We start from the raw sequence: 12,343 nt of genomic DNA on the forward strand, positions 1-12,343 counted from the left end.
GCGTGTTGGAGAAAACGAGAAACTTGGCCCTCCCTTTCAGCTCGACAGGCGAGAGTTTGAAAAGTTGTTTTATTTATTTATTTATTTATTTATTTATTTATTTATTTATTTATTTATTTATTTATTTATTTATTTATATTCCTTTTTCTTCTTCGTCTCCCCCCGAAACCGAAGCAGCCAAACTCCACTCCCGCGTTGGATCATATCTCAAAGTTTTGTAAAGTTCCTGAAAACAAAACAGCCATTATCAAATGCCATTAACCCTAGCTAGCTAGCTAGCTAGCTAGCTAGCTCTGTAGCTAGCTGGCTAGCTGGCTAGCTGGGAGTCCTTGTAGCTAGCCGCAAAGCTAGCTAGCTAGCTAGCTAGCTACCTAGCCAGCTAGCTTGATAGCTAGCTCAGTCAGCTACCTTCTGTGATCCAGTAGCTAGCTAGCTATTTGGCTAGCTAGCTATTTAGCTAGCTAGCTAGCTAGTTAGCTAGCTGTCAACCTCGCTAGCTACTTAGCTAGCTAGCTAGCCAAATGGCTGGCTAGTTGACCAATTTGACCATTATTTTTTAAATTCAAAAAAACAGAATAACAAACCAACGAACAAATAAATAAACGAAATAAATAAATAAAACGAATGAATTAATTAATTAAACAAATAAATAAATAACTATTTTAATTAATTAATTAAACAATTAAATAAATAAATAAATAAATAAAAATACCATTTTATTTAAACTCACCTGTCTCGTGTACATTTTGCTAATTTGGTTTTCCAGAGTGCCCTGGCTCTGGAGCTCTTCGTACATATCCTAATTGACAAATAAATAAATTAATTAATTAATTAATTAATTAATTAATTAATTAATTAATTAATTAATTAATTATAATTGAATAAATAAACAAATAAATAAATAATGGAAAGTTCTCGAGGCTGAAAAGTTCGGCAAACAGCGCAGAAAAAGGCGAAAAAACGAAGGCAAAAGGGTTTAGGGTTTAGGGTTTAGGGTTTAGGGTTTGGGGTTTACATCCATGGCTTTGAGGGCCACTCGGAGTGCGGAAACGGGGAAAATGGCGCAATTAAAAGAAATGGATTTTAATTTATTTATTTTAATTATTTTTGTTTTTCCAAATTCCGTCAAATTCGCCAACAGAAAAACTCCAGGATGTTTCCCGCGCAGCGCAGCGCCAAACGCAGCAAATGTTTCCTAAACAAATAAATAAATAAATAAATAAATAAATAAATAAATATAATAATTAATTAATTAATTAATTGCTTTATTTTTATTATATTTATATATATTTTATTTATATTATGATGATTAGTTTAATTAATTAATTAATTAATTAATTAATTAATTAATTAATTGATGGTAATAGCAATAAGGATTAATTGGATGTGTTTAGTGGTTGGTTTGAACTAATTAATTTTTTATTGATTTGTTTATTTCTTCTGATTAACTGATTTATGTTTTGGTTTTAATTAATGCATTTATTTTAATTAAAGAATTAATTGCAATTAATTGAAGAACTGAAATTAATTAATTTGTTCTAATTAATGGACTTATTGCAATTAATGGATTAATTGCAATTAATTGATTGATAAAAGTACAGAGAATTGTTTAAATTCAAAAGTTTTATTTATTTTTATTTTTATTTTATTTTTATTTTATTTTTATTTTTATTTTTATTTTATTTACTTCATCTGGAAGTCCCTCGGGGAAGATGATGTGGGCCCCCGCCTCTACGTAGGCTTTGGCCCTTTCGAGGGCCCCGTCGAATCCTGAAGAGTGGAAAAAGGGGAAAAGAGAAGTAAAAAAGAGATAAAAAAGAAATAAAATAAATTTAATTTAATTTAAATAAATAGTTTTGATAAAACGGGAAGAAATTCGGGAAAAATGATCCAAAATGGACAAAAAAACGCCAAAAAGGAGAAAAAGGAGTGCGGGCGCTCGGGTGTACGTACACCGCAATTTTCTGAGGTGTACAGACACCTCAAGCCCCATAAACAAATAACTGAAAGAGATTTTGCATGCAAACAAATCATTTCTTTTTATGTTTTCTCGAAAAGTCTGAAAAGCAATCAGAAGTGTTTAGAGATAAATAAATGGGGCTGCTTTTTGCGGTGTATAGACACCTCAATGAGGCCAAGTGCTCGAAGACAAGAAGATGTTTTGAATTAAAAATAAATCTTTTAAGTTTATATATATGTATATAAATAATATATTTAAAATATAAATATGTTATGGAGTTTACATTAAAATATATAAATATAAATATATATATAATAAATATATATAATATATAGAGATGCATGCATCAGGTGTACATACACACCAACGCTTTTGCAAATGATTTACTTTTAATGAATTTAAATAAAAGAAATAAATGAATTTCAATTTTATTTTTAAAGACAGAAAATAAATACTTTTGGCGAATTGTGGAATTTGCATTTCTTTGCAAAATGACTTTTTAAAAATACTAGTTTTGAAGAGTGCATGCAAATGGACAAAAAGAAATTAAAAAAAGAAAAAAAGAAAAGAATAAAAAGAAAGAAAAGAAAAAAAGAAACTTAAAAAAATAAAAGTTGCACGACAAGAATAAAGGGAAAAGAGTAAACAAAAGAGTAGTGACAAAAATAAATTTAAAATTAAAAAAATAATAAAATAAAATAATAAAATAAAATAATGAAAATAAAAAATAAAATGAAGAAAAGACAAAAGAGACCGGAGATTTAAAAAGTTTCAAAATTAACTTTTTTCTTTTTTGGATTTTTATTTTAATTTAAATAAAAAGACTTCTTTTTTCATTTGAATTTAAAGAGTTGCTTTTCCTTTTTTGAATTAAAAGGACTTTTCTCTTTTTAATTTTAAGTCAATTTAAAATAAAATAAAACAAAAAGTTCCATTTAATTCACTTCGAACGCTCAAATTAATTTGTTTAATTCAAATTAAACAAAAAACTGCTTTTATCCAGGAGCAGCAGTTTGCTGCTGCTGCTGCTGCTGCTGCTGCTGCTGCTGCTGCTGCTGCTGTTTACCTTCGACAGCAAATGCGTCAGTTCGGGCGCAAATCAAAAAGTCTTTTAAACTTTCGGATTTATTTTCTTTAATTGATTTTATCTTTTGCTGCATCTCGCAGCAGCTTATTAGCTGCTTCCCTTCCAGGTGGCCACACCTGCGAGCAGCAGCAGCAGCAGCAGCAGCAGCAGCAGCAGGTGCTGCAGCAGGAAATGCAGCAGCAAATGTTGCAGCATCGAGAGCAGCAACAGTAGCAGCAGCAGCAGCAGGTGCTGCAGGACAGAAAGCAGCACCTGCAGCAGCAACAGCGGTAGAAGCAGCAGCAGCAACAGCAGCAGCAACAGCAACATCAACAGCAGCAGCAGCAACAGCAGCAGCAGCAGCAACAGCAGCAGCAGCCTTGAATGAGCCAAAAGAAGAACAAAAAGGCAGCAAAGAAAATAAATAAATGAAATGAGTTTGTGAAATGAATTGCATTGAAGAAATAAAATTAAATAAAAATAAACTGAATTAACTTAAATTAAATTAAATTAAATTAAATTAAATTAAATTGAATTGAAATGAGATAAAACAAGATTAAAATAAATAAAATGAATAGAATAAATAAATAAATAGATAATCAAAAACAAATGAATAGAAAGAGACAAAAGAATTTAAATTCAGAAAAAGTGATTTAAAATGAAATACCTTTTTGCTTCTATTTGGTCTTCAATTTGAATTGCTGCTGCTCCTGCTGCAGCAATTGCTGCAGCAGCTTCTCCGCAGTCACCGAAACCTGTGTCTGCATCTGCAGCAGCAGCAGCAGCAGCAGCAGCAGCAGCAGCAAAAGCAGCAGCAGCAACAGCAGCACCAAAGGCAGTAGCAGCAGCAAGAGCAGCAACAGCGCCGAATGCAGCAGCAGCAGCGAAAGCAGCAAAAGCAAAAGCAGAAGCAGCAGCAGCAGCAGCAGCAGCAGCAGTTATAGTAGAGAGTGCAAATGCAGCAGCAAAAGCAGCAGCAGCAAATGCAGCAGCAGCAGCAGCAGCAGCAGCAGCATGAAGAAGCAGCACATTTACACGCAGACAAATGCAGGAAGCAAATAAGAAACAAACGGACTGCTGCAGCACAGCTGCCTTGTGCACTTGTATCTCCTAAACCCTAAACCCTAAACCCTAAACCCTAAACCCTAAACCCCTGGCCCCAAACCCCAAACCCAAATGCTAGACCTCAAGCCCCAAACCCTAACCTTCAAACCCCAAACCCCAAACCCTACTCATTAAACCCTAATCCCGAAACCCTAGACCCTTCCCTAAACCCTAGCTACCAAACCCTAAGCCCTAGACCCGAGCCGCAAACCCTAAACCCTAGGCCCCAAACCCTAAACCCTGGGCCCCAAACCCTAAACCCTAAACCCTCGGGCTCACCGACGAGGAGCGGGAGTCTGGAAACAGCAGTTATTTCTTTCACTTTTTCCAAAAAAGATTTAAATGAAATAATTCCAATATCTGGAAGTCCTTGGGAGGCGGAAAGGGCAGCGCCTGGTGTACGTACACCCCAAAGGCCAAGGCCCGTTGGCTTTGCTGCTTCTTTTTGCAAATCATTTCTTTCGCTTTTCTTCTTCGATCGGGTCTGCTAGGGTTTAGGGTTTAGGGTTTAGGGTTTGGCGTTTAGGGTTTAGCGTTTAGGGTTTAGGGTTTTAGCGTTTAGGGTTTTAGAGTTTAGGGTCTAGGGTTTAGGGTTTAGGGTTTGGCGACTGGGGGTTTTGTACGTTTTTTTATTTTCGGGGAAATCCTTTTAAAAAGAAAATTTAAAAGTATTTTTGAAAGGGTTTAGGGTTTAGGGTTTAGGGTTTAGGGTTTAGGGTTTAGGGTTTAGGGCTACACAACAGATACGAAAAGATAAAAGGAAGTTAAAAGCGAAAATAAACAAAAGTAGAAAACGAATTAAAATCAAGATTAAAATTAAATGAAAAGAAAATAAAAAGAAATCAAAAGTGCAAATTGAAATGAAATTGCAAAAGGCTAGTGGTAATAATAATAATAATTATTATTATTTTAATCATAATAATAACATTAATAATAATAATAATAATAATAATAATAATAATAATAATAATAATAATAATAATAATAACAATAATAATAAGAATTATAGTTATTATTATTATAATTATTGTTTTACTATTATTATTATTATTCTAAGTGCTTGTGGAATATCTTTTGTAGATTTTTGTTTTCAAATAATAAATAAATAAATAAAACTTTAATGGGACTTTAAATGAACAAAAAGAAATTTTGGGAATTCCATTTTGTTGCAAACAGCAGCAGAAGGAAATAAATAAAATAAATAAATAAAAATTAATAAAAATAAATAAAAAAATAAATAAAAAGGAAATAAAAAAGAAATAAAAAGGAATAAAAAAGAAATAAAAAGGAGTAAAAGAGAAACAAAAAAGAAACCAAAGAGGATTGTAGAGTAAACAAAAATAAAAGATGAGTGAAAAGCAAATAAAAAATAAAAGGCAAATAAAAACAAATAAAAACAAATAAAAGCAAATAAAACAAATAAAACAAATAAACAGCAAATGAAGCAAACAAATATAAATAAAGATAAATAGAGATAAATAAAGCTAAATAAAGATAAAAGAAAAGAAATTTAAATAAATTAAAAAATAAAAGAATTAATTAAACTAAAATGAAACCTGAGCAAACAAATATAAATAAATAAAGATAAATAAAGACAAATAAAGATAAAAGAAAAAAAATTTTAATAAATTAAAAATAAAAGAATTAATTAAATGAAAAGACACCTGAGCAAACAAATATAAATAAATAAATAAAGATAAATAAAGTTAAAAGAAAACAAATTTAAATAAATTAAAAATAAAAGAATTAATTAAATGAAAAGACACCTGAGAGGTAAAGAGCTTTGAAGCCCCGGTCGCTGGCAAGTCTGGCAGAAATGCCATTATACACTCCGGGGATTACTAGAAACTCGCGCTGCAGCAGGAGCTGCAGGCGGGCTCCCGGGGGCATTTCCGAGGCCATTAGGGAGAAAATAAGAGCTTTTTGAGCTCCTTTTTGAGTTTTAAAGACAGTTTTGGAGTTTATTCGGAGAAAAACGGAGAAAAATAACGAAAATGAAGCCCAGTTGGCCGCAATAGACACCCGCCCGCAAGGGCCCCGGGCTCGGGTGTACATACAGACACCCCGCCGTCTCGCGGCTCCTCGTCTTCAGAAAGCCATTTATTTTCGTTTATTTTCGTTTATTTTCGTTTATTTCGAATTGGAAAATAACATTTTAATAATATTTTCCTTTTCAAACTGCAAGAACTGCAGCCGAACGCAACAGCAGCGGCTCAGCTGCACGCAGTCTGTGGAACCCACGGAACATGCGGAGTTGATGAGGAATAGTTGGCTCGATTCAAAAGCTTTTTTTAAATTCAAACTAAAATGAATATTTAAAATGCAAATGAAATCATTTCTGTTAAATTTGGCCTTCGGAAAGAGCAGAAACGAGAGCCGCAAGCGCCGGACCAGTGGACCATTGCCGACGCGAGGTGTACGTACACCCCATGATCCCAAACTTCACGGAGTTTGAAATGCCACCTTTCGCCTTTCTTTCAACTCCAAATTAATTCTTTTCTTTTTAAAAATGCTTCGTCTTTCTTAATTTTCACGTTGGGGTCTTAAAGGAGGCGAGTTTGGCTTTTTTTCAGGTGTATAGACAGCTCAGGCAGCAAGCTGAAACTCCGCAGTGTTGTGAAAAACTAATTTGGTGTACTTACACTCGAGAAGCTGCTTCAAGTGAACTCGTAGGCACTAGCAAAAGAATAGGGCTTCACCTATCACTCCACTTTTAGGGCTTTGGGTTTAGGGTTTAGGTTTAGGGTTTAGGGTTTAGGGTTTGGGATTTGGGGTTTATGGCTTGGGGTTTGGGGTTTAGGGTTCTGCGTGAAGGGCGTGGAGTTGAGGGTTTAGGCTTTAGTGCAGTTCTGTGGGGATGCTTCTACAGGCAACTTCTGTGCAACGCCGCCAACTGCACTTCTAGGGTTTAGGGTTTAGGGTTTAGGGTTTAGGGTTTAGTCTGAAGCAGCAAATAAAGCTCCAGGCATTCTTGAAAAGTTAAAAACAAAAATTAAATTTCAAAAGACTATGAAATGGATAAGGGTATTTGCGTGAGCGGAGCTTATTTACAGCACGCACACAGTTTATCCCCTAAACCCTAAACCCTAAACCCTAAACCCTAAACCCTAAACCCTGAATTCTAAGCTCAAAGTTGAGAGTAAATGGCGCAAATATGTTCTTAACTTAAAACGCTAAACGACGAAGCCTGCCCTGCACTCTATACCCCATACCCGAGCCCCAAACCCTAAACCCTAAACCCCAAAATTAAACCCTGAACCCCAAAAATAAACCCTAAACCCTAAACCCTAAACCCTAAACCCTAAACCCTAAACCCTGTAGAAATGGCACAAGTGGTATATGCAAGCACCAAAACACCTTAGTAGAAATTCCAGTCGACTCAATTAGTTCTTAAGTGGCCATGAATTTATTTTAATAAACTCGCAGGCTGCCGCTTGGGTCCAGGGTTTAGGGTTTAGGGTTTAGGGTTTAGGGTGTAGGTATACGAGCTCAGTATATCAGCTCTGCCGCTTGGGCGTAGGGTTTAGGGTTTAGGGTTTAGGTTAAGGAGCTTTTATCAGCTCCAAAGAAGAAGTTTGGGCTGAGGGGTTTAGGGTTTGCGTCGTAAAGACCTCTCCGTTGTCAGGGACTAGGGTTTAGGGTTTGAGGGTTTAGAGTTTAGGGTTTGAGGGTTTAGGGTTTAGGGTTTGAGGGTTTAGGGTTTAGGGTTTGAATGACGGACACATTCAAAGTTTCTCTTATGAATGGCCCTCTGTTTCGCTTGCACAAAGTGGAGCCAAACCCTGTAAACCCTAAAGCCTAAACCCTAAAGCCCAAACCCTCCGGCCTAATTCCTAAGCCCTAAGCCCTAAACCCTAAACCCTAAACCCTAAACCCTAAACCCTAAACCCTAGAGGCCGCGTGGCGAGTCAGCTGCGGCGTTAAGCGTAGGTGCGTGTAGACGGGCGTTGTTCGGGTGTACGTACACTTGGGGAGTGCGTTTGGCTCGCAGGGGAAAGCCAGCGAAGAAAAAAGAATTTATTTATTTTCTTTTTTGCATTAAGTGGACTGAATTTAAAAAAGTTAATTTAAAAAAGTTAATTTAAAAAGTGGAAGAGAGGATCCTGGGGAGTGCGTGGGTTCCCGCCTCTCGTTGTCTGAGAGGTTGAAGGCGGAAGGCGAGAGAGTCTGGAGCGCGAGGACTTCTCCTGAAACGCCTCTCTGGATTTTAGCGGAGAAGTTCTCCATCGCTGAACTCCAAAATGTTTCCGTTTGAATAAAAGAAGTGGAAAAGGAAGAGGAACCGAGACACGGGCGTCCGCAGCTATTGGGGTGTCTGTACAGTGCCGGTCTTGCTAGCCGCGCGCACCGCGCGGCGCCAGGCCCGCGATCTTCCGCTAAAACGCCAAAAGGGAGTTTTAAAAAGCGCATTTTCGTGTTTGTTTCGACGAAAGGATTCTAAAAATGCCAAATTTGTCTTCTGAAGGCCGCAAGAAGCCGGTTGATCGCGGGCCCCAAGCCGACCCACTGGCTTCCCGCGGCGAGCAGCCGTGCGTGGGAACGCGGGAGCTTCCCGGCCTTTCTCTCCGCAGTTTCGCTTTTTAATTCAAAAAATATGAATTGCATTTATTTTCAAAAGGGTTTCTGCAGAAAATGAAGGAATAAACCCTCGAGAAAGCAAACATCCGCGAGTGCAGCAGCGGCTAGCCGGCGGCGAAGAGGACCCGAAAAGTGCCCATGAGGAGCGCCCGCGCGCCTCCTAAACCCTAAACCCTAAACCCTAAACCCTAAACCCTCGTTTTTATAAGCCTCCCGCGCAGCAGCTCTCGGATGGCTCTCTGAACTGCAGCAGCAACGGACGCCGGGCTTCCATGGGGAAGCACCACGGCAGCGCCCCTGAAACGCTAAACCCTAAACCCTAAACCCTAAACCCTAAACCCTCGTTCTCTCTTCGCTGCCCTCATGCAAGAGGGAATGCCGGAGGTCCCCATTGTCCCACTGAAGGGGCCGCACAGTCGACGATCTCAAGTCCACAGAATGTCTCAAGGTACCTAAACCCTAAACCCTAAACCCTAAACCCTAGTGTTTGAAGATACGGGTAAAAAGACACAGTGTTTTGAGGGTTTGTCTCTCTTCCCGCAAGGGCCTCCGCTTCGGGGGCCCCTTTTCGCCACGGTTTGGGGCCAGGGTTTGCAGCCACGGGCTAGGGTTTAGGGTTTAGGGTTTAGGGTTTAGGGTTTTTAGGGTTTGATCACAGGAGCAAGCAGTGCATGCTTAACTGCTCCAGCTTTTCCTTTTCTGTCTCCTTGTCCATTTCTTTTTGCTCCAATCAACTTCTCTTTAGTGTGCCGTTTGATTGCTTGTTCCAAGCTGCCCAGGGTTTAGGGTTTAGGGTTTAGGGTTTAGGGTTTGCGGTTTAGGGTTTAGGGTTTAGGGTTTAGGGTTTAAGGTTTAGGGTTTGCGGCACTCTCTAGAGGGCGGGTCGGACCATAAGTTGTTTGTGTGCGTCTCAACGCCTACCAGGCCCCGATGCGCAGCCCGTATCCTTAAACCCTAAACCCCAAACCCTAAACCCTAAACCCTAATTTGTGGTTTGGCATTTGCCCGTATTTGCGGGCGCACAGCGAGAAGTGCAGGAGCTCCTCCGGCCCGCCTGAGCTCCCACAGTCCAGGGTCTAGGGTTTACCAGGGCTTACCAGGGTTTAGGGTTTAGGGCTTAGGGTTTAGGGTTTAGGGTTTAGGGTTTAGGGTTTAGGGTTTGATGCTGCAGTGGCGCCGGCGGAGGGCGAGGGGCCTTTCCTGCTGTCGGCCGCCAGCAGCCCGCAGCCTTCGGTGTCTCAGCTGCAGCGAAGTGGAATTTCAAATGTGAGTAATTTGAATTAAATAAATAATTAATTTAATTAATTTAATTTAATTAATTTAATTAATTTAATTAATTTAATTAATTTAATTTAATTAATTTAATTTAATTAATTTAATTTAATTAATTTAATTTAATTCATTCATTTAATTAATTCCATTTTTATTTTTTTTTTTAATTCCAAAATCCGAATTTCAAAAATTCAAATTCCGCGCTTTTCGACTGCGCCCAGCTGCAGTTAAAGCAGCAAATAAATAAATAAATAAATAAATAAATAAATAAATAAATAAATAATTTAATTAATTATTTAATTAACTTGAATGAATTAATTATTTAATTAAATTAATTAAATTGATTAATTAATTAAATCAATTAAACTGATTAATTTAATTGATTATTAAAATTGTAATGCAGTTGGTTTTTGTGGATTTTACAAACACTGCAAGTGGAGAATTTAAAAAAATTAAATTAATTTAATGAAAATAAAATAATTAAATGGTTTTAAATAAATTTAAAATCTCAAATTCACTTCAGTGAAAAGTTCGAAAGATTTAAAAGCGGTGTCTGCGGGGCCGACTCAGTTGCTGCTGCTGCTGTTGTTGTTGCTGCTGCTGCTGCTGTTGTTGCTGCTGCTGCTGTTGTTGCTGCTGTTGCTGTTGTTGCTGCTGTTGCTGGCGTTGTTGCTGTTGCTGGTTTTGTTGCTGTTGCTGCGGTTCTGCTCCTGCCGTCTTTGCTGCTGCTGCTGCTGTCTTTGCTGCTGCTGCTGCTGCTGCTGCTGCTGCTGCTGCTGCATTTGCTGCTGCTTCGGGGGAGGGCGAGGCGACGCCTTCTCCTGTTGCGCTCAGAGGGTGTCTTGTTGCTGCTGCTGTTGCTGCTGCTGCCGTTGCTGCTCTCTTTGCTGCTGCTGCTGCTCTCTTTGCTGCTGCTGCTGCTCTCTTTGCTGCTGCTGCTGCACTGATGAGTTAAGAAATGAGGCAGAAGTAGATAAATGACTGCAGCAATTGCATGGGAATTAAATAAAGCAAATGAAATAATGGATTTGATTTGCAGATTAATTAATTGTTGCAATAATTTTTGTCTTTAATTAATTATTTTGATTAGAAAAACGAAACAAAAGGAATTGTTTTGCTGCTGCTGCAAGTCAGGCCAGCCGGGTGGGCACGACGTCCGCAGCAGCAGCAGCAGCGGAGGCAGCAGCAGCAACGGCGCCCGCTGCAGCAGCGTCTGCAGCAGCAGCAGCAGCAGCAGACGCAGCAGCAGCAGCAGCAGCGCAAGCGGCGGCAGACGCAGCAGCAGCAGCAGCAGGAGCGCCGCTGGGCGCCGCAGGCGAAGACCCCGCTGCGCCCCCCGCCGACCCCCCAGCAGCAGCAGCAGCAGCAGCAGCAGCAGCAGCAGCAGCAGCAGCAGCAGAGGGGGCCCCCTTCGACGAGGCCGCGCTGCACACGCTGCCCTCCGGAGAAGTGGGGAGAAGGGCCCCCGTAAACCCTCTTCATTCTCCCTTTTTTGCAAAACTCGGAATTAATAAAAACAGAAAAAGAAAAAGAAAAGTCAAAGACCCAAAACTCCTCAATAATCCTCTGCGAGGCCGACTCGTCGTCTGCATCAGCACCACCGCACTCCTCCTCTGGCTCTTCTTCTGGGAGTGAAACCACAAACCCTAAACCCTAAACCCTAAACCCTAAACCCTAAACCCCAAACCCTAAACCCCAAACCCTAAACCCCAAACCCCAAACCCTAAAATCTCCCTCGTTTCTTCTGAAACCTCCCCCAACCCTCCCGCTCCTCCCGCTCCCCCCCCAAGCCCAAACCCTAAACCCTAAATTAGGGTTTGCGCGCAGGCTGTTGTACAACTACACGAGTTTCAACGGGCGCTGCGTGAGCCCCGTCCAGTACCCTCTTTACACCCTCAGCGAAGAGTCCGAAAGGGCCCCCATGGTGATCCGGTATGGGTACGGGGCCTGCGAGTACAACTTGGGGCCCCTGGGGGCCCCCCGGGGGCCCCTGGGGGCCCCCGCGAGCGACCGCGGGTGGCCCACGGAGCTGGTGAAGAACGGAGCAGCAGCAGCTTCTGCTGCTGCTTGGGACTCTCCTAACAGTCGGATTTTAACTGCTTTTGGAGGTTTAGAAACGAACTTCATTCGAAATTACGGAGAAGTTTTCCGAGTTTTCTCCGCCATGTACCTCCACGGAGGCTTTCTCCACATCGCCATCAACCTCCTCTGCCAAATCCAGAGCCTCTGGATGCTCGAACCCGTCCGCTGCTGCTGCTGCTGCTGCTGCTGCTGCTGCTGCGCTGCTGCTGCTGCGGAGGCTGCTGCGCTGCTGCTGCTGGGGGGGGAGGGGGGGAGTGGGTGGGGTTCTTTCTGCTGCTGCT

General features: G+C 40.2%; 1 protein-coding gene across 1 annotated transcript; it reads right to left on the reverse strand.

Annotated features, from left to right (window-relative positions):
• Positions 1-10,520: 10,520 nt before the first annotated feature.
• Positions 10,521-12,343, reverse strand: ENH_00068500 (hypothetical protein; the record flags this gene model as incomplete). Its single annotated transcript, XM_013582449.1, has 3 exons — positions 10,521-10,923; positions 11,560-11,633; positions 12,151-12,343. Coding segments are annotated over 3 exons (670 nt in total), but the record flags the coding sequence as incomplete, so codon positions are not given.

The sequence above is a fragment of the Eimeria necatrix genome, genomic scaffold, assembly GCF_000499385.1.
Source record: "Eimeria necatrix Houghton genomic scaffold, Enh_scaff649, whole genome shotgun sequence".
Lineage (NCBI taxonomy): Eukaryota > Apicomplexa > Conoidasida > Eucoccidiorida > Eimeriidae > Eimeria > Eimeria necatrix.